This window comes from Oncorhynchus clarkii, chromosome 15 (genome assembly GCF_045791955.1).
Source record: "Oncorhynchus clarkii lewisi isolate Uvic-CL-2024 chromosome 15, UVic_Ocla_1.0, whole genome shotgun sequence".
Taxonomy (NCBI): Eukaryota; Metazoa; Chordata; class Actinopteri; order Salmoniformes; family Salmonidae; genus Oncorhynchus; species Oncorhynchus clarkii.
This window is the reverse complement of record NC_092161.1, coordinates 32,590,746-32,618,073: the sequence shown is the minus strand read 5'-3', so window position 1 is coordinate 32,618,073 and position 27,328 is coordinate 32,590,746. Positions and strand designations below refer to the sequence as shown.

At 42.5% G+C, this 27,328-nt stretch overlaps 1 protein-coding gene across 1 annotated transcript; it reads left to right on the top strand.

Annotated features, from left to right (window-relative positions):
* Positions 1-371: 371 nt before the first annotated feature.
* Positions 372-27,328, top strand: LOC139366780 (non-SMC condensin II complex, subunit G2). Its single transcript, XM_071104485.1, has 27 exons — positions 372-404; positions 611-726; positions 1,190-1,375; positions 1,822-1,936; positions 2,069-2,226; positions 3,396-3,530; positions 3,783-3,877; positions 4,540-4,696; positions 5,205-5,297; positions 5,412-5,537; positions 5,829-6,008; positions 7,066-7,218; positions 8,844-9,066; positions 9,330-9,424; positions 9,882-10,055; positions 10,306-10,376; positions 10,512-10,665; positions 14,647-14,820; positions 14,906-15,022; positions 22,022-22,162; positions 24,724-24,823; positions 25,025-25,212; positions 25,675-25,818; positions 25,948-26,051; positions 26,290-26,390; positions 26,662-26,764; positions 27,008-27,328. The coding sequence occupies exons 2-27, from the start codon at positions 649-651 to the stop codon at positions 27,063-27,065; spliced, it is 3,423 nt and encodes a 1,140-aa protein (XP_070960586.1). The 5' UTR covers positions 372-404; positions 611-648; the 3' UTR covers positions 27,066-27,328.

Genomic DNA, 27,328 nt, shown 5'->3' with positions numbered 1-27,328 from the left:
CTGAGTGCACTGTAGCTGCTAGTCCTTGTTTTGATGTAAGTAAGAGCCATCTAGTGGTTCAGGCACAACTTTAGTTGATATTTGAATTCAGGATTATTTACTTTCCAGTTACTTTACATTAATAGCGTTTAAAATGAACTGATACAAATTTGAGAGACACCACACGCTGTGTGTGTTTACATATTACTTTAAGTTAAAACCACATTTTTAAGAAACTACAATTAATAGCCAACATGTGAAGGGAAAACATGTATCTACAATTTACTGCAAATACAATAAGTGGCTTGCTCTACAAAATGCTGCAAAAACAAATTACAGTAGATTGCGTGAAAGAATTAACGTAATGACGTTGTACAGACGTGGCTCTGGATCTTAAATCTAAATTTGCGCGGGGAAGCAGTTGGGTGAGTGTGTGGCTAGCTAAATCATAATAAGTAATCGTTTATGATTTATAAGAAAAACATGATATGTATTTAACATTAAATTCGCTTAGTGGTATATAATGGTCTGATGAACTTTATGTCATATTTCAGTCTATAAATCGTAAACACGAATCTAGCTAGCTAGCTAACTTGGCTATGTTATTGTTGCTTTTATCCCAATCCTTCAGAGATTTGACTGTCTGTTTCACGGCACTGGCTAAACGAAATGTCTAAGCGAGAGGCATTTTTAAACTCGGTCTGCAAAGACAATGTGGGGAAATTTCTGAATTTCACTAAACTCCATGTAAGTAACTTTACACTTCGCTAACGTTAGCTAGTTTGTTCTGTCAGTTTGCATTGCTGGGGTGTATTCATTACATGAGAGTTTCTTTTGGACAAATTCAGTTAGGTCCCTTTCGTTCCATTTGCACGGTTTGCTTCTCTTTGGTTCTGAAATTGTAAACTGATTCCTTTAAAGATTTAATGAATACACACATTGTTAGCTTTTAGCAAGTAAATTATGCTCCAACAAGTGAGCTAACTGTTTACTTACATTTCTGATGAGTGACATGAGCAAGCTATATATCTACATTTAGATGGTATAGCAAAAACCAATGTCATTTTTGTCACCTTTCAAAAATACATCTTATAGGACCAATATCATGAATCTTAAAATGAGTATTTTCTACAACACTGATTTGTTGTTTGTGTATATATCTGAGAGCCTTGCCTCTGACCCCATATTGTTGCTTGAAATGTTACCGCAGAAGGACACGACTGAGCCCTTTGACTTGGAAGAGGTCCTGCAGGAGTTGCCAAAGGTCCAGAGAGAGGCACTGTGGGCCAGACTAGTCACGCTGCTTTGTGACCAACTGGTGGCCTTTCCACCAGCGCAATGGGATGCTGGCATAGAGGAGGACAATGACATGGAGATGGAGGTGTCCCCAGACCTGGTGAGTACTTGTTAGTTATGTCACTTAAAGTGTATTACAATACTAGTATCGTGGCAAGGAAACAAAGCATGAAGCGGGTTTAATTTGAGTGATTACACTCCTAATTGTTGGAAACGAACCACATTATGTTGTCACTCAGAGTAACATTTGTTTATTTTACATGCTATATCACACAATATTTTACTTAAAGCAGGTTCAACCAAAGAGCTTAGTCTGCCTCTGAGGTTTCTTTTTTTTGCCATGGATAATTGGGTATCATAGTATTGTGATACTGGTATAGTGACAACTCTTCATCCTGGCCACTCTTGCTCTTCTATATTGTTCCTAACTGGACATGACCAGAGAGATGGTTTTATTTTTGCTCTGACTTCGTCTCCTACATCTAATGTAAGTGTTGTGTACTATTCCTTGATTGAGAGGTGTTCATCTTTACCGTTCTTGTTCAGACGCACACCATATCTGTTCTTGAGGGAGTGACTCTCGTGGTCACGGCTTCGGTTGAAGTCATTGAGGATGGTGACACTTACAACTCTCTCTTAGAGTGCGCCAACATATTAAATGGTGAGTGCCTTAGTTTTATTGAATATTAACCCTGTATCCTTGATTTTTATTTAACTTCTGTAAGTGCTTTTCATAGCCAGTTAAAATAAAATAAAAACTCGACTCTCCTGTCTCTCTGTCGAACAACTCCAGGTGTCTTGCCCTACCTTCCTGCCTCTGAGATGCCTCTGCGGCAGGCTGTCCACGGTCTGTGTGAGGCCTGGTGGAAGAAAGGCCTCCTGGGGAAAGAAGAGCTGGGCCGCACAGCCTTCCTCGTATGCCTGGAGAAGACTCTCATACTGAAGAAACCAGTACGTGCCCTTTAGCACCAACATAGCCTGTCGTTGCTTTTCTGTTTTTCTCTCTGTCGGTCTTGCTTTCTCTCTAGCAGGCTTCGTAGGATTGCTTAAAAATATATATCACAGTTATTTTGGTGGAAAATACAGAATGATAGGCTACATGTTTCATGTTTCCTTCATTTTTGGGGGGCTTTTGTTCACCCCCATATCTAATTGTCTTTCCTCCTCTGTGTTTTTGTCAAGCCCCATAAATCCCTAATCATCTTCATCAGGAGTCAAAAAGTGAATGACTGGTCTCATTAATTCTGTTTTATGTCCACTCCGTGGTCTCGACAACAGACGAGCGCTTTCTAATCACCTGGCACTAATCATCTGGCACTCTCATTCAGTGTTCATCTGAAGAATTTGATTTGAGAGTAAGAAATCAGATAAAGTACAATCTCAGAACTGAAGTCTTCAACTCTAGTGTATCTGAGAGAGGTGGATATTTTCAGTGGAGTGATATACGATGATGGTCTGTGTGAGGGGGGGGGGGTTTCACGAAAATAGTGAATTTTGTGCCCCATTTGATATTTTGTCTACATTTCTAGGAAGTTTAACTCTCAACCCCAACATCTCACCATTCTAAAGCCCTAGTTTGTTTTGTTGCTTTGACAAGTCATTTCTGGAGATGATTATTTATTTAATGTGATTAGGGATTCATTTTACGTCTGTCCTTCGTTTCAAGGTCAACCCTGTTACGTGAACTGAACTCTCATTTTAATATGGTAAAACTATTTCTAAAAAAAAAAAATCTAAAGAAACATCGAGCATCTAATAGTCAAATCATAGTGTAAAAAAAGGTGAGCTGGTTCTAATCTTTTTGTCTGTTTTGTGATAACTGAATTGGTCGAGCATAACACGTCAACCCTGTTACCCATAAATACATAGACAGGCTAGAAATGTTTGAACAACTTAACTTGTTGTGAAGCATTTAATTGCCACTTCTCAAAAAGGCACCGAATTGGTGGAACGAACCATCCGCATTTTGGGCTGTTCTCCGAAGTGTGTGTCTCTGAGTATCTGGGGGAAATAATTCTCTCTGTAGTAACCGTTGGTCTAATCTTGTCACATTTTGTCTTGTGTGGCGTCGACCAGTTTTGTATTTGGGGTTGCTGAATGTTGCCTCTGCGTGTTCTCAGGTGACTGAGATCCGAAGGCTGTGGGGTTTCCATGAGGTGCTGCTGACTGTGGATTTTCAATCAGAGGACAACAAGGAGCTGATCGATCTGCTGCTGCAGTGCTTCCTCAGTGTCAATCACATCAGAAACGAAGATGTAAGTTTGTGTGTCAGAACGGGGTTTCACATATATAAACAAATGTATTCAATACTTTATCTGTGCCTGTTTGAGCTTGCCTGGCTTAATATAACAATAGAAAAGACTGCACCCCCTGCACATCTGGTATTCCAGACAGACTCAAGCAAACGCTCTGTTTTTCAATCGATTTTTGAAGTATTTGTGTGTGTGTGTGTGTCCTACAGTATCATGCTCACATTGTTGTTCTGACAACATGACTTTCTTGGGCAGGGAAAGCGTCTGATGGTGTTCCTCTTTAGCTGGAATGTCAACTTCATCCGGATGATCCATGGAACCATCAAAAACCAGCTGCCCTACTTTGCAAAGTAAGTGTTTGCGTTTCTAGTTTGGCCTTGTTAGAATGTCTGCCAGATTGGGAGGTTGAAGGTTCCATCCCCGGTCGAGTCATACCAAAGACTTACAAAATGGGACCCGATGCTTCTGCTTGGCACTCCGCATGCAGGGTTCCCCCAAAAGGTGGCCTGCGAGTGATTTTATTTGGCCTTCCAAGCTTTCTGAGCAAAAACATTATAATTATTTTTTGAGTTGGACATTAAGGACTGTAAAATTACCAGGATATCAGCTAAAAGTGATTTAAATTGAGGAAATCTGTTCCCAAGTATTCCCACACACAAATATAGAGGCATATATGAATGTATCCCAACGCAATCAAGGTTTGAAATGATTCTGTTTTTGTTTTTCTCACGGTCACTTTACAGAGTACAAATAATATATAGCTTTGTTCGGCCCGCCGGCTGAATGTAATTGGGGACCCCTGATTTGGAGTGGGGCCCTGTCACATGCTAGCGTCCTGTCCAGGGGGTGTAGTTGTACCTCCCGCTGCGGAAACGGGACATGGTCCGTTGTGGCTCGGTCAAGGCTTTCTTATTCTACGGTGGCTGTCAGGAGGCAGTGGTTTTCTACTATTCAATTCATGATGATATACCAGTTGTTGTTTTTTTACTCCTTGGTTGAACTCTTTTCCCAGTTCCCTCACTGACCACATAGCTGAGATCTACTACCGGGCCTGGAAGAAGGCCTCTGGGTTCTGTCTGGAGCAGATAGAGAGCACCTGCATCCAGGACTTCATGCAGCACGCTGTGCTCCTGCACAGGTCTTCACCCGTCCATGCCAAAGTCAGACAGGTGGGCGTGCACGTTTGACTCGGTGCGCGTCCCAAATGGCACCCTATTCCCTCTATAGGGCACTACTTTTGACCAGGGCCCATACTAGTGCACCATATAGGGAATAGAGTGCCACTTGGGACGTGGACAGAGTAATTCTTCAACTGCACACATTACTTGTAAAAAAAAGATGTGTATATATATATTCTCTTCTTTCATATCAAGACTGCTAAGACTTCAGCATAATATAATAATATATGCCATTTAGCAGACGCTTTTATCCAAAGCAACTTAGTCATGCGTGCATACATTTTTTTTTAACGATTTTTTTTGACGAATGGGAGGTCTGGGCAATTGAACACACTATCCTGGTGTCGCAATACCAATGCTCTACCAACTGAGCTACAAAGGACCAGATCATATCAGCAAACCTCTGGCTGGCTTACTTTGCCACAAAGTTGACATATTCTTTGCAATTGTTGACTTGTGTTTTATGTGTGTGACTGACTGAACTCTCCCTTCTCTCTAGATACTGAGCTACTTTCACAAACTGAAGGGCCGCCACGGGTTGGATGAGATGCTCTACAGACTCTACAAGCCCATTCTCTGGAGAGCGCTAAGTGTACTGTCAAAAGTCCCCTTAACACACACTCTCTTTATTTCTGGATAGTGCCCCCCCCCCCCCCCCCCCCCCCCTAGTTGAACTAATGAAGAAATCGTCTCGCTATCATTGTAGGCTGCCAACTCTGAGGTCCGGGCCAATGCCACTCTGCTATTCACAGAGGCCTTCCCTATCCACGACCCCAGCCAGAGCAGTGAGAAGATGGACGAGACCATTCAGAAACAACTGGACACGCTGGTCGTAAGTCAATGTATTATGACATTGAATTTCCAAGTGGTCGTTTTAATGTATTTGAAACTCCAAAAACAAAAATGCCACAAGTTGAGCGAGTACGACAGTTTGGTATTACAAAACATTCCCAAATCAGCATAGAATGTTTCCATGTGTAGATTAAAGGGTCAAATAGTTCAAGTGTAGTGAGCCTTTTTTATCAGAATTGTGTACAGTGTATTCCTGTTTGTTCCTTGCGTCTCATCAATCTTCTGAAGCTCTCTCCTGTCTGTTCCTGTGTGTCTGTTTGTAATATGTCAGAGCCTGCTGGAGGACCCTCAGCCCCTGGTGCGCTCCACAGCCACCCTGGGGGTCTGTAAGATCCTGGCCAAGTGCTGGGAGGTCATCCCCCCCACCGTCATCACCGACTTCCTCAAGAAGCTGGTGGTAGAGCTGGCCAATGATACCAGCTCCCCTGATGTCCGCTGCTCTGTCTTCAAGGTGGGTGACCCCAGTATTGAATACTATAGAACACTATATAGTAGAACATGACTGGCCCATAAGGCTCTAGTCAAAAGCAGTGCACTATATAGGGAATAGGGTGCCATTTGGGATGCAGGCCCTACAGTGCATACGGGAAAGTATTCCGACCCCTTCACTTTTCCACATTTTGATGCGTTGGAGTTATTCTAAAATGGATTAAATAAAAAATAAGGCACATGATATCCCACATGGAATTTGCCAAAAAGCACCTAAAGGACTCTCAGACCAACAAGATTCTCTGGTCTGATGAAATCAAGATTGAACTCTTTGGCCTGAATGCCAAGCGTCATGTCTGGAGGAAACCAGGCACTGCTCATCACCTAGCCGATACCATCCCTACGGTGAAGCATGGTGGTGGCAGCATCATGCTGTGAGGATGTTTTTCAGCGGCAGGGACTGGGAGCCTAGTCAGAATCGAGGGAAAGATGAACGGCACAAAGTACAGAGATCCTTGATGAAAACCTGCTCAGGACCTCAGACTGGGGCTAAGGTTCACCTTCCAACAGGACAACAATCCTAAGCACACAGCCAAGACAACGCAGGAGTGTCTTCGAGACAAGTCTCTGAATGTCTCTGAAGTCCGGGCCCAGCCAGAGCCCGGACTTGAACCCAAACATCTCTGGAGAGACCGGAAAATAGCTGTGCAGCAACGCAAGAATGGGATAAACTCTCCAAATACAGGTGTGCCAAGCTTGTGGTGTCATACCCAAGAAGACTTGAGGCTGTAAACTCTACCAACAAAGTACTGAGTGTAGGGTCTGAATACTTATGTAAATGTGATATTTCAGTTTTTATTTGTAAAACATTTGCAAAAATGTCTAAACCAGTTGTTGATTTGTCATTATGGGGAATGTGTGTATATTGAGGAGAGAAAAACAATTATATCTATTTTAGAATAAGGCTGTAACAAAGTGGAAAAAGTGAAGGGGTCTGAATGCACTGTGCAACGGTGAACTCTGACACCCCCCCCCCCCCCACTAGATCGCCACCAGTCATTGTTAAATCTTCTCTCCAGTGTTTGGCCATCGTACTGGACAATGGCTCCAGCCACCCATTGCTTGAGCAGCTTCTGCCAGCTCTGAAGAACAGCCTCCATGACACCTCGGAGAAAGTACGCGTGGCCTTCCTCGACATGCTGCTAAAGATTAAAGCGGTGCGGGCCGCCAAGGTAAGACACAGCTTGTGTTTGTTCACATTGTACAGGCGTGCATAGGTACATATTCCGTATGAACGTCTTTAGCAACGCACATGCCTCGCCCATCTGAGGATCTGTCTTTTTCAGACATCTTTTTCCTGTGTTTGAGGGGTGCAGAATCCACTCTTTCTGGGTGGATTGCTTTCATTTTACTTCTGAGACTCTGTATCGTGTGTTTTTTTTCTTCTTCTCCCCATTAAATGTTATGACCGCGTAAATGTTCGTAATGACCTGTCAAACACACCCCGGTAAATGTCTGAAATGGGCACGATGTCTTTCAATTGAATCTATAAGAATGCTAAAGCTTAATCTGGGATTTAACGCACTGTCCTGACACTTGCGTCACAAGAAAGAGGAGGAAGATCACTTCTTTCTTTTTTTTAATGATAGGTGTGCATGTTTTGTGGAACTGAAAGAAAGTCATTTTAATACAGTTGAAATGTTTACCAATTTAGATGCGTTGAAATGAAAGAAACTCACCAAAATGAGCCACCTGGATGATGGGGATGTTGTGTCTGATCTTGCAAACGGTGTAAAGTGTGCTAGGTGTAATCTAGAACCAAGTGTGTTGATCTGTATTCTGAGCGTATCCTGCAATTGACACACTTGTTGAATTATGCAAGAAAACGTGAGAACAGTAATTAATGAGGCACAGACCACGCAGATGAGTGCAGGTAGGATAGACAATGTTTTGTTGGTTGTAACGCCCTGTTCCTCCCCTTTTTATGTTAATTGTTTCATGTCGGCAAATATACACGCTGTGTTTATGCAAATGCACAACATATTTTATTTTAAAACTAAATATTTAAAAAATACCTGCTACAATAAGAATGTACACTGAATGTATAAAACATTAGGAACACCTTCCTAATATTGACTTGTGCCCCCTTTTGCCCTCAGAACAGATTCAATTGGTTGGGGCATTAGTTCTACAAGGGGTTGAAAGCGTTCCACAGGGATGCTGGCCCATGTTTGACTCCAATGCTTCCCACAGTTGTGTCAACTTGGCTGGATGTCCTTTGGGTGGTGGACCATTCTTAATACACATGGGAAACTGTTCAGGGTGGAAAAACCCAGCAGCGTTGCAGTTCTTGCACCGGTTTGTGTCGCCTGGCACCCTGTTAAAAGGCATATTTTCTCTTGCCCGTTCAACCTCCAATGGCACACATACACAGTCCATATCTCAGTTGTCTCAAGGCTTAACAATCCTTCTTTAACCTCCCCTTCATCTACACTGATTGAATTGACATCAATCAGGGATAATAGCTTTCACCTGTCATGGAAAGAGCAGGTGTTCCTAATGTTTTCTACACTCAGTGTACTATATGAGTGTATTCTAAGAAAGAAAAAAAAGGTGACATTTGACAATAAGTTGAATACCTGAATTGCCACGATAAATTCCTCCAATGCCATTCATTATTTGTCTGTGCCTGTAAACTGTTTCATGTCCAACTTTCGCATTTATTAGACTTGTTTGAAGCCTTTTAACAATTTTGATGGCCGTTGATATCTTCGTTGTCATTTTGTATGTGAAGGCCATAAACCTTTTTTACTTGTGGTGCTCACCCTGCCGTACACCCCCTCTTTCACATGGCCAGTTCTGGAAAGTGTCCTCCATGGAACACCTGCTAGCCCGTCTGGCTGTCGACTCGCAGCCCGTCTCCAAGCGCATCGTCAACCTCCTCTTCAATTCCTTCTTCCCCGTCAACCAATCAGAGGAAGTTTGGTGTGAGCGCTGTGTCACTCTGATTCAGATGAACCCCAAGGCAGCCAGGAAGTTCTACCAGTACTCGCACATCTACACTGCCCCCACTAACATAGGTGAGTTTGTCCCACGTATACACGTCCCCCACCAACATACAGTAGGTGAGTTTGGCCTGCAGCTAAGTAGCGCCTGTCGGCATATGTGGGATTTAAAGCCTTCAATGATCCTTGGAAGTTTACTTTTGTTGAAGTCATAGGTCTTTTATTCCCCTGTAGATAATACTTTTTAAAATAAATACATATCTAGCTCGTAGCTGTTGTGAGTCATTTGAAGTTGGTAAAAAATCCCCAGACTGTTTACTGTACCTCTTGTGTCCCAGTCAAGCTGATGCTGACAATCCGCCGGTGCTTGAATGCCTGCATCCAGACTCAAGACCCGAACAAGACCAACCCGACCAACAAGGAGAACGCTAGTGTAAGACTGATTTTGGATCACTTACAAGACTAAGGAGATTCTTGTTTGTCATATACTATAAAGATACATGTTTATCATTCAAATTGCAGTCTGGGAATTGTACCTCCCACCCCTTCTTTAAGACAATAAATGAACTTCTAGATGCCTCATGAGTTAAACTGTCGTACCCCATCAAAACCCCAAATACAATCTTGTTTTACTCCATTGTAAGCACTGTCTAGCTCCAAAACATGGTTAAAATGATCATTTTGATCTTATGGAGGGTCAGTCTTTTGAATTTAAGAGTGCTTACATGACTCTAGTGCAGAAAGCCAGTATGAGAGTGCGCTAAGGCTAAGGCTTTTTATGGTTTGAGTGCGGGTACCTACTGAACTCTACATGCCTCCAGCCCCACCACTCAGCTGTTCACCACCACAAGTTGCCGAGTGACAGTTTTTAGTTGATTTTCAAATCTCAGGTTCTTGAGGATGTCCTTTCGGTCAAGGACACGGCGTCCATGGCCAGTCTGCTGGAGGTGGTGGTGATCCTGTGGAGAAGCATCCGGAAAGCCCTGGGGCTCAACAAGGACGCCCTCCAGTACACCACTGCCAAGTTTGGCTCCGTCGTGCCCAAATATTTCAACGTCTTCCAGGTATGAGGTGGACTGGAGGTCGCGTCCCAATAGTCTCTCCTTTCTCCCAAACTGCGCACGGCTTCACTCCCATTCATGGATTTGAAAGGAAATGACTGGTATATTGAAACTCCCTCTAGCCCATGCCTACACCAATCCAATGTTTTTAAATGTGTGGGGAGTAGTGAGAGTGCACACTTCAGGAAGAAGTGAGATGCACCCTAGATATCCTCCACATCTTTTAAAGTGTCCTCACTTTTATCTCTTTCAGGAGGAGTGTTGCACAGTTCCCCTCATCCAACTGGCCTCCCTACTGCCCCCAGCTTCAGTCCCTACTTTCAGGTCAGTGGGGGTCCTGCTAACTTGTCTTTTTGTGTTTGTTTTGTTTTTGTCTCCACTTCAGACTCTTGTCTCTCACTCAATCACTTACTCACGCACACGTGTTAACACTGTCCCCTCCTGGTCCCTGTGTTCCAGCTGTGGGGTGCTGTCCAGGCTGAAGAGGCTAGAGGCGGGGGCTAAGGTGTCCCAGTACAGTCAGATCATCGAGTGCCTGTGTAGCTGGGGCCAGGCCGCACACGTCCTGGAGCTTATCACCGACTGGCTCACTGAGGCCTTACCCACCGCCACGGTAAGTAACACACCAAGGTTGCGTCCCAAATGGCATCCAATTCTCTATATATTGCACACATTTTTGATCAAGGCCCATATGTTCTCTGGTCAAACGTTGTGCGCTATATAGGGAATTGGGTGCTATTTGGGACGCAGACACAGATACATTGTTATGCCTCAGTGGACCCTCAGTGGCTTCTTGGATATTTATATTTTAGGCCTAAAATATAAATATCCAAATTAACCACTGAGATGTTGTCTAGGGATTCTGCCATTGAAATCCTTATTATACAAGAGACACAAAATTCAGATTCTACCGCACAACTGCAGTCATATTTTAAGTGTGAAACTAAACAATAACTCAATAATTCATGCGTTCTGGGAGTGCTGTAAAGCCCAGAAGTTATGGGCAGAGTTAGAAAGCTGGCTGTCAGAAGTTTTATAATATAAGTTAACTTTTTTAATCTGTCTAGCTGCATATTTCAAGATCATGAGGGTGCAGTGAGATACCCAATGGGTTGGACAATTTTCTTTTTGTTTCTTACACTGAACAAAACCTAACACAACATGCAACATTTTTTTTAGATTTTACAGTTCATATAAGGAAATCAGTCAATTTAAATGAATTGGGCCCTAATCTATGGCTTTTACATTACTGGGAATACAGATATGCATCTGTTGGTCACAGATATTTGCCTCCTTCGCATAGAGTTGATCAAGCTGTTTATTGTGGCATGTGGAATGTTGTCCCACTCCTCGATGGCTGTGTTGTATGTTAGAGATGCATGATATATCGGTGAGCATATCGGAATCGGCCAATATTAGCTAAAAATGCCAACATCGGGTATCGCCTGATGTCGAGTCTAACGCCGATGTGCAAAACATATGTCAAAGCTGACATGCATACGTATATAACGAGAGTAGATGACGTAATGACACCACGGAAAACGCAGCGCTACACTGAACAAAAGCAGAAAAATACTAAGCGCCCACTTCCAACAGCTAAACAAGTTCAAGTCGAGCAGTCATTTGAAAGAGTAGGAACATTTCAGCGAGACCACTCAACAGGCGAAATCCATTAACGCCAAGAGAATGGGATTCATTATGCTACTTGCTATGGGCGTCACGACTGACATCTGGACCGGCGATGTCAGCCCCGTGAGCATGCTGGGTCTGACAGCACGGTGGGTCGACGAGGATTTTGTACTGAGGAAAGCCGCTATTGCATGCTCAAGAATGTGCTGGTTCTCATACTTCTGCTGCGAAACATGAACACACTCCTAGCGCCATTCGAACAACTGACTCAAGAAATAAGCAAATCAACTGCGTCTGCAGCAGACGTGATGCCCTCTGGTCATGGCATTAAAACGCTTGCTCAACCCCACGGTCTGTCAGCAGTTTTGTTAACTTACAAGGTACACTACTAGAGGCTGTGAATAAGCAATTGGGTGGCGTTTTCTCTGAGCCTCTTTACGGTGTCGCCACCATGCTCGATGCTAGGTAACAAGGGCCGCTACTTCGATGCCGACAAGAAACAAGGTTTTGACGTGAAATGTTACATACACAGCTGGACAGGATGGAAACGGACACAGTGACACTGCGCACCGAGGAAGAGAGGCCACAGACAGAGCTGAAACTTCACTGCTTGACATGTATGATGAAACGACTGAACAAATTAATAACGAAACAGCACAGCAAGTAAATGAAAGAAATAGGTTTTGATTGTCCCCATGACCAGTAAAACCTACGTAAATGCTAACAAAATAACTTTTTGGTGTGTGTAACCTTTTTATTTAACTAGGCAAGTCAGTTAAGAACAAATTCGTATTTACAATGACTGCCTACCCCGGCCAAACCTCGACGACGCTGGGCCAATTGTGCGCCGCCCAATGGGGCTCTCAATCACGGCTGGATGTGATACAGCCTGGATTCGAACCCGGGACTGTAGTGACACCTCTTGCACTGAGATGCAGTGCCTTAGACCACTGCGTTCGTGTTTGTGTGTTTTTAACTTTAATTGTACTAAAATGCTGCTAATATTTTTTTTACCGTGTTGTTTTGAAAGATATCGGTATCGTCCAAAAATGTAAAATTGGTGCATCCCTATTGGATATTGTCAGAAGCTGGCACACGCTGTCGTACACGTCAATCCAGAGCATCCCAAACATACCCAATGGGTGACGTCTGGTATGCAGGCCGTGGAAGAACTGGGACATTTTCAGCTTCCAGGAACTGTCAACAGATCCTTGCTACATGGGGCCGTGCATTATCATGCTTAAACATGAGGTGATGGCAGCAGATGAAATGCGTGACAATGGGCTTCAGGATCTCGTCACGGTATCTTTGTGCATTCAAATTGCCATCGATAAAATGCGATTTTTGTTTGTCCGTAGCTTATGCCCGCCCATACCATAACCCCACCGCCACCATGGGGCCCTCTGTTCACAATGTTGACATCAGCAAACTGCTCACCCACACAACACCATCTGCCCGCTACAGTTGAAACTGGAATACATCTGTGAAGAACACACTTCTCCAGCGTGACAGTCGCCATTGAAGGTGAGACATATTGCCCACTGAATTCGGTTATGACGGCGAACTGCAGTCAGGTCTAGACCCTGGTGAGGATGACGTGCACGTAGATGAGCTCCCTGAGACGTTTACGTTTATGCATCAATTCTTTGGTTGTGCAAACCCACAGTTTCATCAGCTGTCTGGATGGCTGGTCTCAGACGATCCCGCAGGTGAAGAAGCCGGATGTGGAGTTCCTGTGCGTACTGCCAAATTCTCTAAAACGGTGTTGGAGGCAGATCATAGTAGAGAAAAGAACATTCAATTATCTGGCCACAACTCTGGTGTACATTCCTGCAGTCATCATGTGGCATTGTGACAAAACTGCACATTTTAGAGTGGCCTTTTATTGTCCCCAGCACAATGTGCACCTGTGTAATGATCATGCTGCTTAATCAGATTCTTGATATGGCACACCTGTCAGGTAGATGGATTATCTTGTCAAAGGAGAAATCCTCACTACTGATTTTTTTTAAATTACATGAGTAAAAATTGGGATGGAAAAACACTCAGTGTAAACTTAAGGGTCATGAAGAGTTAAAATCCTGTTTTTCATTACATTTTATGATATTTGAAAGAAACCAGATCAAAGTATGATGACTAAAGTATGAAAAATTACTTGCTTTTTTATTGATAAAGTTACTGGTCCCCCAGTAATTTTACTGTGGACTATCAGCATATGTAATTGAAAGTTTACCCTATTCATTTATGGCCAAGATTCATGTTTCCCCTTTCAGCTGTGTCTGATGTTAGCTAGTTACTGGCTTGTTCTTCAGCCAGCATGGAACAAAAGGGGGGAAGGCTCATTCAAAGAATCTGCTGCAGTTGTCAAGTCAACACATCCGTCAGTGCTGCTGTGAACCGCATCACAAGAGACTTGCCACATGTTTAAAAGATGTGTATATATAATTGATGCAATTTCAATGTTCGAGTTGCTTTTGAATATCAACAAATTTTCTTGATGATTTTACTGCATCCAAGTTGCTTGACATAGGCGTTTCAAAGTTCTGTCAGTCAAGGCGAGCTCATGAATATAAGCTCCCAACTGACTCAGCCTCTCTTTTCAAAATTCCTGATAGTTAGCCATGAGAGAGAACGTACAGTTCAGGGCCTTTAAATGACTAAAACCAAATATAAAGTATTTAGAAAAGATAATGGACCTATATTTTTTTTATAATATAGTGTTTTGGAACTAATAATCACCCAAATAAAAGCTAGACAGGGAGAAATGAAAATTCCAAAAACAGTGAAGTGTTGATTTTATGTTTGAGCGAAAGAACACTGCATTAGCCATGGCAAAGGCAAAGAATTGCAGGAAATTAGCTTTAAAACGGCCATATTTTCTCTCAGCTCCATGGAGAAATGTGTAGAATTGCAGGAAATTGGATGGCCATAACCCCCCCATCCTGCTCCCACTTGTCCTTCACAGGGCAACGGGAACACCAGTCGGAAAGTGCGCATCCAGGAGACAGTGGAGGCCAAGCCAGACCTGGGGTTAGATTACCTGGAGTACCTGGTCAGCCGCACCTCCACGCGGGACTGCATACTGCCCTTCAGGCATGGCCAGCTCAAACAGCTGCACAAAGCCCTCAGGGCCTGGAAGGTACAGTAGATATATTTTGTTTTATGTTGCTTATATGTGCTGTGATAGGCATAGGTGTGATCCTGTGTCCTGTTTGCCTCCACAGTTGGTGCTGTACTCCCATCTGAGCTCTTCTGAGGCCCAGGCCGATGTTCCCAGTGCAGAAACAGCACTGAGGGCGTTTGCCCTTCACGCACGTCTCAGTGCCCATCTACACCACAAAGTGAGTTCTATCGCCTACATACTTCTACCTCTACTGCAAAACAGACCGATTCAGACTCCTCAAATCTGTGTACGGTAGTGCTTTGGACACGATAAATTGACAGAATTATCATCAGGGTTGGTCAATTCCAATTTCATTTCAAATTCCAAATACAATTCAAGCAGGATGTGGAGAATTTACTCGGAATTGCAGCAATCTTCAAAACATTTTAATTGGAATTTAATTATAATTTAGACTGTCTGAATTTAATTGGAACTGAACATGAACCATCCTTGGAATAGAATTGTAATTGAATTTAAATTGGAAAATAAAAACATACTGTGGAATGGAACTTTGAATTATGAAACTTGAATTGTATTCAAATTGTGTGCGGGAGTTAATGCATTGAAATTGATTGCAAACTTTATTTTAAATCAAATAATTATATACATGTTTTCTAATGAGGAGTTGATGTGCAATATATTTCCTGTTCGGTTATTTTGGTCCAATTAAAGCCATAGTTCACCAAAATGACATTGGTTTTCTAGCCCTTAAGCCAGGGGTGTCAAACTCAAATACCCAGTGGGCCAAAATGTAAAACCTGAACAAAGTCACGGGACAACATTGAACAAATTAACCTTTTAATATGGACCCAAACAAGTTTTGCTTTAACATTGAATATGGAACAAGCATCGCTTATTACCATACAATATATAATTTAATAGTGGAGACATGCAAAATCGAATTTCAAATGAAAAAACACATCAATGGCATTCATTTATTAAATAAATAAAATTTAAATAAAAATTGTATGCCTCTTTTCTATTTGCAGCCTTCTGATTTAAATACCAAAATAAACTTTTTCCACTGGCTAATAATTTTACAAATAAAATGATAATAAATCAATCAACCATTCAAGCCCATGCCTTGTAGCAAGAAAAAGTGCATAAAGAAAACGTTAATTATTGCACACTGGTCTAATCTGATGTGCCCAAGCCAGATACCTGGCATCTCTTCTTGTATGCTAGTTCATCAATGTCTGGGCTCAAGCTCTGAGCTGAAGAAATCCTCAGTATCGAGCGAAGATGTTCATCAGTCAGACGTCTCCTGTGAGTTGTTTGGGTCATCTTCATCGAGGAGAAAAGTTGCTCGCATAGATAAGTGCTGCCGAACATGGAGAGCATCTGAGCAGCTTGGGTGCGGAGCTGAGGCATTGTGTCAGGGATGAACCGTGAAAACTGTGCGGCGCCCACAGCATCATACTTTGACTTCAGCGTGTCGTTGCACTGGAGTTCAATCAGCTCCATTTGGATGTTGGTTGGTGCATTTTCCACATCAACTGCGAAGGGATTACTAAGCAGTTCAAACTTGCATTTCTGGGCATCGAAGTCGGCAAATCGCCGACTAAACTCAGCGGCGAGAACACTGAGTTTTTCAGCAAACTGTGCGCATGGGAACACGGCGGTAGAGATCTGCGCTTTTATGGATTGGCAGCAGGGAAAATGGCAAGGGTTTTCTTGCAGCATCTGATTCTCCCACAGGCACAGTTTAGTTTTGAAGGCCCTCACTGCAGCGTACATGTCTGTGATGATGCGCCCCCGCCCCTGAAGCTGCAGGTTCAGCGCATCGAGATGGCTCGAGATGTCACAGAGAAAGGCCAGCTCACACAGGAACTTTTGCTCCCGGAGCTCTGCTGTATCCTTCCCTTTGGTTTCCAGGAATTGACATATTTCCTCACGCAGCTCGAAACATCTGTTCAGTACTTTTCCTCTGCTTAGCCATCTCACCTCTGTGTGATACTGCGTATTCCAAACCACACTCCTCCAGAAAAGATTTAAACTGGCGGTGATTTAGACCTTTGGCTCTTATAAAGTTAACTACCTGTGTTACTGTGGTCATAACATGTTCCATCTTTAGGGCTTTGGCACGCAGTGCTTCCTGATGTATGATGCAGTGGTAAACAGTTAGCTCACCTGCAAAGTTCTCTTCCCGCATCTTCTCCCGAACCATGCACACCAGTCCACTCTTTTTACCGCACATCGCTGGCGCACCATCTGTCGTTAATCCAACGAGTTTATCCCACGGCAGCTTTATTTCAGTTACACATTTGGAAACCTCCTCAAAGATTTCCTTTCCTGTGGTTGTGCCATGCATTGATTTGAATCCTAATAGCTCCTCCGTAACAGACAGATTTGAGTCCACTCCACGGATGAAGACTGACAGCTGAGCAGTATCAGATGCGTCGCAGCTCTCATCCACAGCGAGGGAGAACGCAACAAAATCTTTTCCCTTTTCCATCAGCTGGTCATACAGATTGGTGGCAAGATCACATGTGCGATCAGCTACTGTGTTCCTGCTCAGGCTCACGTTTGAAAATGCTTGTTTTTTCTCTGGGCATACGAGGTCACAAACCTTCATCATGCACTTTTTCATGAACTCTCCCTCATTAAAGGGCCGGGCTGATTTTGCGATCTCTGCTGCCACTATATAACTAGCCTTTACAGCAGCCTCGCTTTGTGATGTGGCTTTTTTAAACATATTCTGTTGTGAAACCAAACTTCTTTTCATCTCCTCTACTTTCTGGCTCCTTTGAGTCATGTCCAGGTCCTTGTATTTGTCATGGTGTTTCGTTTCATAGTGTCGTCTAATGTTGTACTCCTTACTTACAGCCACGTTGACTCCACAAATAAGACAAACAGGTTTGTCTTTTACATATGTAAACAGATATTCTGCCTCCCACTTGTCCAGAAAGCTCCTGTTTTCTGCCTTTCTTTTCGCCATTTTTGGGAAGGGTTAGCTCGCTGACAGTTGTAGCGTCTATGTTGCTATGACTACTGTCACAGAGGAGAGAGCGTTTCTGGGTCCTGTCCTGATTGGCGCGCGAAAACAGCAGAGCATTATGGGATTCGTAGTATTAGTGGTGAATGCGCTGTATAATACCGGCGGGCCAGCTCTAGTAGTAATTTGGTATTGTCTCGCGGGCCAAATATAATTACCCCACGGGCCAGAGTTTGACACCCATGCCTTAAGCAGTCAATGAACTATGTAACTTTAATAATTTGGGTGAACTATCCCTTAAGGATGCCTTTTAAACTAAGTATTGTTTACGCAATTATTATGTATGGCTTCATAATTCTACAACGTATGCCATTAAGCAGTCACTTTTATCCAAAGCAACTTAGTCATTCATGCATACATTTTTTACGGAAGGTTGGTCCGGGGAATCTAACCCACTACTATCCTGTCGTTGCAAAAACCATGCTCCACCAACTGACCTACAGAGGACTACAAAATGCTGGAAAGATACATTTTAAATGGTGTCAGGGGCTGATTTAACATATTTCCCAGCAAGCAGTTTTGCTGGTCCATTTTTTTCAAATAATTTGTTTGTCTTTGTTTGTACGTTGATTGTTATTTATATTATGCAGCACAAAGATAAATCATTGTTTTTATTTATTATATACTCTAATCTGTTAGTGGTTGGATTTATTGCACCTGTTATTGAGACTGTGGAGCTACTAAATATGGTTTATGTTGTCTTGTCAACTTTATACTCTCTACCTTGCAATCAGTCTGAATGCAAAATGTGCCTGATGAACTATTCTAAATGTTGCAAATCCACCATTTTGGCTGGATTTCAACGAGAAATAAACACCACCCTGAAGGTTATCGTAATTTGGTCAAATGGCTTGTGCAAGTCAAATATAATTTTGTGGGGCTAGGAAGTAAACAGGCAATCAAATATGTAGCTTCTGGTATTTGAGCACACTTAGATTTGCATATGTTATGTAGCCTTTGATAGAGGCTGGACATGCAAATGCATTTAGTAAGTTAATAACAAACAGTCATGGGGGGGGGGGGGGGGGGGGGGATTTCCAACGTTCACTCTAAAGGCACACTAGGATATACAGTGCATTCGGAAAGTCTTTAGGCCCTTTGACTTTTTCCACATTTTGTTACGTTAAAACCTTATTCTAAAATGGATTACAAGTATATTTTTCTTATCGATCTACACACAATACCCCATAATGACAAAGCAAAAACAGGATTGTAGATTTTTGCAAATTAATTAAACTGATATCACATTTTACATAAGTATTCAGACTTTTTACTCAGTACTTTGTGGAATCACCTTTGGCAGCGATTACAGCCTCGTGTTTTCTTGGGTATGACGCTACAAGCTTGGCACACCTGTATTTGAGAAGTTTCTCCCATTCTTCTCTGTAGATCCTCTCAAGCTCTGTCAGGTTGGATGTGGAGCGTCACTGCACAGTTATTTTCAGGTCTCTCCAGAGATGTTCAAGTCCGGGCTCTGGCTGGGCCACTCAAGGGCATTCAGAGACTTGTGCCGAAGCCCCTCCTGCGTTGTCTTGGCTGTGTGCTTAGGGTCGTTGTCCCATTGGAAGCCCAGTCTGAGGTCCTGAGGGCTCAGAAGTAGGTTTTCATCAAGGATCTCTCTGTACATTGCTCTGTTAATCTTTCCCTAGATCCTGACTAGTCTCCCAGACCTTGCCGCTGAAAAACATCCCCACAGCATGATGCTGCCACCACCATGCTTCACCGTAGGGATGTTGCCAGGGTTCCTCCAGACATGACACTTGGCATTCAGGCCAAAGAGTTCAATTTTGGTTTCATCAGGCCAAAGAGTTCAATTTTGGTTTCATCAGACCAGAGAATTTTGTTTCTCGTGGTCTGACAGTCTTTATGTGCCTTTTTGCAAACTCCAAGCAGGCTGTCATGTGCCTTTTACTAAGGAGTGGCTTCTGTCTACCATAAAGGCCTGTTTTAGTGGAGTGCTACAGAGATGGTTGTCCTTCTGAAAAGTTTTCCCATCTCCACAGAGGAACTATGGAGCTCTGTCAGAGCGACCATCGGGTTATTGGTCACCTCCCTGACCAAGGCCCTTCTCCCCCGATTGCTCAGTTTGGCCGGGTAGCCAGCTCTAGGAAGATTCTTGGTGGTTCCAAACTTCTTCCATTTAAGAATGATGGAGGCCATTGTGTTCTTTGGGACCTACAATGTTGCAGACATTTTTGGTACCCTTCTCCAGATCTGTGCCTCGACACAATCCTGTCTCTGAACTCTGCACAATTCCTTCGACCTCATGGCTTGGTTTTTGCTCTGACATGCACTGTCAACTGTGGGACCTCATATAGACAGGTGTATGCCTTTCCAAATCATGTCACAACAAGTTGAATGTACCACAGATGGACTCCAAAATATTGGTAGAAACATCTTGAGGATGATCAACGGAAACAGGATGCGTCTGAGCTCAGTTTCGAGCCTCATAGCAAATGGTCTGAATACTTAAGTCAATCGGGTGTTTGTTTAAAAAACAAACAAAACACTTTTCTAAAAAGTTAACTTTGTTATTATGGGTATTGTGTGTAGATTAAGGTAAACAATTAATTTAATCATTTTTAGGATAAGGCTGTAATGTAACAAAAATGTGGAAAAAGTCAAGGGGTCTGAATACTTTCCGAATGCACTGTAAGAAAATATTGCCTTATATCCCAAAGTGCCTGTTAGTGAACTTTGGAATTACCAGACATGACTGTGTTTGCTCGTGACAGAGACATGGTTGTTGCATTCAATTCTTAGCAAAACTGTAGACTTCAAGTGAGTGCGTAAGTGAATCAATTTTCCTTCAAATGTAACCCTTTATGACATCACATTACATATCATAAGGCTATACCTCAACAGATTAGTTTTACCCTAACACAGGATGTAACATGAGATCAATCAATCAATGTGCGTACAAAAACAGATATTTAAACACAATTCTAAAAAAAAAAATAACTTGCAATAAAGCATGCTCTGTAAATATGATAATGATGGGTGTGGATTTGAGTGTCAGTGTTTTACACCAGAGAAAAAGGACACAATCACACTCTGGTTATTAACATCAATGGGTTATTTTACAACACTGAGTGTTTAATTTAACTCCTGAATGAATGAATAAACCTCTCACTACCTTTTTTTTTTAATAGTGTTTTTCCTTTATTAGTCAGATGCATAGCATGACAAGTGGAGACGGCAATTGAACCCTGGTCTCCAGCCGGAAAGCACACGTTTGCTTGTTGCGGGGAGTGTTGCCCACAGGACCATGGCTCTGGAGGATCCTCTCGTTTCTATCAATAATCTTGTTTCGGACTACAGTTTGCAATTGTAAATGTTACGTAGTGGGTTTTGTTTGAATATTAATGTGTAGAAAATGTATATTTTTTGGGGGTTTTTTTTGCCGATTTTATTTATTTTTTTATTTTTTTTCGAGAGCATGGAGGTTTGTTCCTTAGAATGTGCTAAACCAATTTGGGCGAAAACTGTATAAAGTAATAATGAATAATACAGTAGGCGCTACTGAGTGGAATGGAATTGCATATTTCTTTTTTGCATTATTTCATGCTCTTCATATTAAATAGCTTTAAATAATTGGATGGGTTCTATTTATATCTAATTGGATGTTTTACATCTTTGACATATGTTTTATTTTGGAAAGTATCTTACGGTGTTTTATATATTTTACAAGTGAAGCTAATTCCCCAAATTCCTGAACGTTTTCAGAGTTCAGCGCTTACGGGTTGTCCCATTTAGCAATCATCCACATTTCAAACGTCACGTATCTCCAATCTAGTATCAGCCACTTTATCATAATTAACGATCAGCAAAATGTCCTCGGAAGTGTTGGCTTTTGTCGGTGTCTGTTTTTTGGTTTATCGTCCCAGGTCTAATGAACAGTATTTGGGATATAACTGGTATTCTGTAGCTCAGTTGGTCGAGCATGGCAATTGCGAAGTCAGGGTAGCGTGTTCAATTCCTGGAACCACCCATACGTTTAAATAATAATAAATGATGCACGCATAACTAAGTAGACTTTGAATAAAAGTGTCTGCTAAACGGCATATATTATTTATTATATTAATTTCTGGTCTGTGCCGTGTTTGGGCTATAACCACCTTTTACCACCTGTTATAACCACCCAGGGCTTTCTGTTCTATAACCACGTATTTTCTTTCCCAGTTCTCTGAGTGCAGGGATTTCCTGGTTTCTGTGGAGAACACCGCAGCATGGGTGGCAGAGAGGGCGCTGCCCTTCCTGGTCAGTCCCAGTGAGGGAGGGGTCACTGAGCAGCAGCAGGGCCTCGCCAGGCAGGTGGTAGAGGTAAGCACAACCTGCTGGATAGGGAGGCAGGTATCAACCACGGGAGGGGGTTTACGCTGCGTTTATGTACAGTACACCTATGTGTTATTTCTGTGTTCAGTATTCTGAGGTAGCTCAGGGGTGTCAAACGCGATTCCTGGAGGGCTGTGTGTCTGCTGGTTGTGTTATTTTCTTTTCCATTTGTGTCCAACTAAGTCCTAGAGAAACCAGGTGAGGGGAATTCCTAGCTAATCAATGACCTCAATTGAGAGTCAATCAAATGTATTTCACAACGCCTTTTTTACATCAGCAGTTGTCAGTGTTATTCTGAAAACCTTTCAGACATAAAAGAACCGCTGTGGTAAATAGTTCCGTGTATGAGAATCCGTTACAGCTTTTTTCCAATGAATTAAGTCATGGTAATGTATGGCTCTTTATAGTTTTATGGTCAGCAGATCAATTCTTCTCATTTTCTTAGGCTTTCAGTTCTAGCTAAGCCTGCGCTCCAAATGGCACACTAATCCCTATGTAGTGCATTACTTTTGGTCAAAAGTAGTGCACTTTTAGGGAATAGGGTTCCATTTGGGGCACAAGCCTTAGTTGGTTATAGATTGTTATTCCACAGTCTCGCCTATCAGCTCTCTGCTGTATGCCGCCCACTCCCAGAGAGCTAGATGGACTCATTTGTTTTTTTGAAATGGGCTTCTCTAGTTATTTCTGCCATTACTCTCTCGAGTCTGTCGCCCAAAGGCTGCTGCTGTGAGCGGATATTGAAAATAAACCCTCCTATTTATCTCGGTACTCACTTCTGCTGCTTCCACCAACTCTAGGGCTCCAGCACCAACACTTGAGATAGTATGGTGGCTTATGCAATGCATTGTTCTCCAGGAAAAATGTGCACAAAAATGAAATGTTTAGTGATTGAACGTTATTATTGTCCTGCGATATACAGTACCAGTCGAGTTTAGACACACCTACTCATTCCAGGGTTTTTCATTTATTTGTACCATTTTATACATTGTAGGACAATAGTGAAGGCATCAAAACTATGAAGTAACCCGAAAAGTGTTAAACAAATCAGAATATATTTGAGATTCTTTATAGTAGCCACCCTTTGCTTTGCTTTGCTTTGCACAACCAGCTTCATTCGGTAGTCACCTGGGGTGCATTTCAATTAACAGGTGTGCCTTGTTAATTTGTGGAATTTCTTTCCTTCTTTGTGCGTTTTAGCCAATCAGTTGTGTTGTTACAAGGAAGGGAGGGCAATCTTCTGTATACCCCATTTGGTAAAAGACCAAGTCCATATTATGGCAAGAACGGCTCAAATAAGCAAAGAGAAACGACAGTCCATCATTACTTTAAGACATGAAGGTAAGTCAATCTGGAAAATTTCAATAACTTTGAAAGTGCAGTCGCAAAAACCATTAAGCGCTATGATGAAACTGGCTCGCATGAGGACCACCACAGGAAAGGAAGACCCAGAGTTACCTCTGCTGCAGAGGATAAGTTCATTAGTTACCAGCCTCAGAAATTGCAGCCCAAATAAATGCTTCACAGAGTTCAAGTAACAGACTCATCTCAAAATCAACTGTTCAGAGGATACTGCGTGAATCAGGCCTTCATGTTCAAATTGGTGCAAAGAAACCACGACTAAAGGACACCAATAAGAAGAAAAGACTTGCTTGTGCCGAGAAACACACGAAAAGGACATTATACCCTGTGGAAATCTGTCCTTTGGTATGATGAGTCCAAATATGAGATTTTTGTTTCCAACCGCCATGTAGGTGAACGGATGATCTCCGCATATGTGCTTCCCACCGTGAAGCATGGAGGAGGAGGTGTGGGGGTGCTTTGCTGGTGACACTGTCTGTGATTTATTTAGAATTCAAGGCACACTTAACCAGCATGGTTTGCCCTTAGTGGGACTATCATTCGTCTTTCAACAGGACAATGACCCAACACACCTCCAGGCTGTGTAAGGGCTATTTGACCAAGAAAGAGAGTGATGGAGTGCTGCATCAGATGACCTGGCCTCCACAATCACCCAACCTCAACCCAATTGAGATGGTTTGGAATAAGTTGGACCGCAGAGTGAAGGAAAAGCAGCCAACAAGTGCTCAGCATATGTGGGAACTCCTTCAAGACTGTTGGAAAAGCATTCAAGGTGAAGCTGGTTGAGAGAATGCCAAGAGTGTGCAAAACTGTCATCAAGGTAAAGGGTGGCTACTTTGAAGAATCTCATATCAAATATATTTAGATTTTGTAAAAAAAAAAAAAAAATTAAAAGTGGGTTACGACATGATTCCATTTGTGTTATTTCATAGTTTTGATGTCTTCACTATTATTTTATAATGTAGAAAATAGTAAAAAAAAAAAAAAAAACTGTTTCATGAGTAACTGTCCAAACTTTTGACTGGTATTGTAGTTTAGTTGTTTGGTCTTGCAGCATGATTACAGGTTCTTAAACAGTTGTCAATACAAACTCTGATTTAGTATTAAAAAAACACACATTAATGCAAGAGTTTCTGTATGTTAACGTTTTCTGTCCCTCTTTACTCTAACGTCATTGTGATGTTTGGCAGAATTTCCTCACAGTGTGCAGCGATGTGATCCGGGTGGGCCTTGGGGACGAGGAGTTCAAAGGGCAGGTCCTTCACCTGTGCTCCGTCGTGCTCCTCTCTGGTGAGTATAGCTATCTACACTACACAGATACAATTTCAGAGACATGCAGAGTCAATATGAAGGAGTAGGCCACTTTAGAGCCATTTTGGATCTGTAAATCAACTTTGCCATAAGGCACATTTGGAAACGTAGATTGTCGCTTGTGCACCTAGTCTAATTTCACTGTGTGTGTGTGTGTGTGTGTGTGTGTTGTGTTCTCAGAGAAGGGCTACCTGTGTGTTCCACTGCTGCTCTCTGTGCTGACGGAGGTGGCGGAGAACTACGTCCCCGAGAACCAGGCCCGGGACGACCAGTCCTCCATCATCCTCAGCGTGGTTACCAACATCTTCCAGAAGATCCTGGAGGTCATGGCTCGCCGCCTGAGGAAGGACCCCGAGGAGGGCCAGGAGGTGTGGAGGATGGCTGCTTCGCAAATGGCACCCTTCACTATTTATAGGGAATAGGGTTCCATTTTGGACGCATCTGAAGTCATCAGTCGCCGTATCAACAAAGGGCTTTTTATTGACTGTTTGGTTTGGTGTGTGCTGATTTGAGTGTCAATCAAAAACGCACCCTTAGGTCATTAGAGGTCGTCTCTTCAATCAGATTGTTAATGGCTGTGTCTATAAATAATACCTATTTGGCCGAACAACAGAAGCAGTACTGGAGTCATATGTATCAAGCTTCTCAGAGTAGGGTTGAGGATTAGCTCCCCCCCTATCCATGTGATCGTATTCATTGTGATCTAAATGACTGAACTTCACTCCTACTCTTAGTAGGACACATGATACATTATGGCCACTGTTCAGCTCGCAAATGTGAATAGATGATTTTAAGGTTGTTTCTCTCTCTCTCTCCCCTGGCTATCGTAGCTGTGGCACTCGGCTGTTCGCGCTCTAGGAAACTTCCTCCAGGTCGTTCAGGCTTGGTCGGGCTTCGACTCCAACCCCCTAAACGGGGTGTTTTCAACCATCTGTGCTGCAACCCTGGCGGCAAGCCAACACTCCCTTCAAAGGGTAAGAGCAAACTAAGATGGCTGATTCACTACAAACACTATTTCCCTATATCACAATGTTTATAGGTTGGCGTATTAAGAACACGTACCATATTTTGTTTGTGCTGATCTTAAAACGTTTCTGTCTTAGATTACACATCCCCAAGAGGTCAAAATACCAGAGACAGTCCAGGATTTGCCTCCTCTCTCATGCATCTTGTTGGACGTTCTCCTCAAATCGCCCCCTGTCACCAGGTAACTTCTCCCCAAGAGTTGCTGCTTTCTGACTGCGCTGGCTTTTTTTGTTGTTTTTTTTATAGATTTTTCACATATATAAGGAGTAATAAGAAACAGAACAGACAAAACAAACACGGTCAACACCACACAATGTCATATAAAGACCGTGTTAAATCAAACACAAAAAAAGAAAGAGAATGGAATAATGTACTTTTTCTTTCGTAGTTTCTGAACCAAGGTCTCTTCTCTCTTTCAGGGCCTTCCTGGCAGAGATCAACTCAACTGTTGACTCCGAGGTCATTGACGGTCTGACCGGATTGGCTGCAGTCCTTCACATTCTGGCAGTTGTCAGACAGAGTGAGTAAAACTGTTGCAAATAAAGACATCCTTTTATCTAGGTCCTAAACAATGTTTTGTTTTCACATTTATGATTTGTTTCTGACAGAGGAGCTACAGGTTTTTTTTAGCTGCTAACTTTTGCCCGGCGTGAGCAGAACGCGTTCCACTCCAACTGTTCTTGGGCCCGAGACGGTTGTTTATGCCCAGGTTTCATATAAACGAATCAAATGGAAGAAGTTGCGTGTCCTGTGTGGCTGCCCTGTAATGATTGTGCCCGTTTTTCTTCCAGCCGGGAAGTTTAAGGCAGATCTGAAGAGTACAGCCGTGTCCATCCAGAGGCAGCTTCAGAAACATTGCGCCGTCACGGCTGAGAACGAAGGACACATCCAGAGGTGACTAGACTAACGGACGTCGCAATGGTTGCGTCCCAAAGAGCACCCTGTTGTTCACTACTTTTGACAAGGGCCCATAGGGCTCTGCCCAATAATGTTTTGTGCTGCTGCCATGCTATGATGTCATAGGTCTCTCTTTATGTAGTGCTCGTAAACTGGGAATTTTGAGAGTGCAACTTACATTTTAATGGCAAAATAGCAACCTAAAAATGACATTAAAAAAATGTTTTCTCTTTTCTCCAGGGTAATCTACGAATCTGCTATCAATACATTAAATGAGCTTCTGATGCCAAGCCATTGAGGGGACAAGAGCGAGAGAACGTCAACATTTTTAACATATATTTAACATTTTCTAATTGTATTTGTGTTGCCAGTGTCAGCAATTTTTGTGTTCTGTTTTATATATATTTTTTAAAGCTTTTCTATGTAATCATGGGTTATGCAGAATGATTTGTAACTTGTGCTTTGGATTTATGTATTGCCTTAGTAGATATAGATATGCTGCATAAACTGAACTGTGTGTAACATTGTTCACTGTTTAAAAATAAATTGACATTTTTGTTT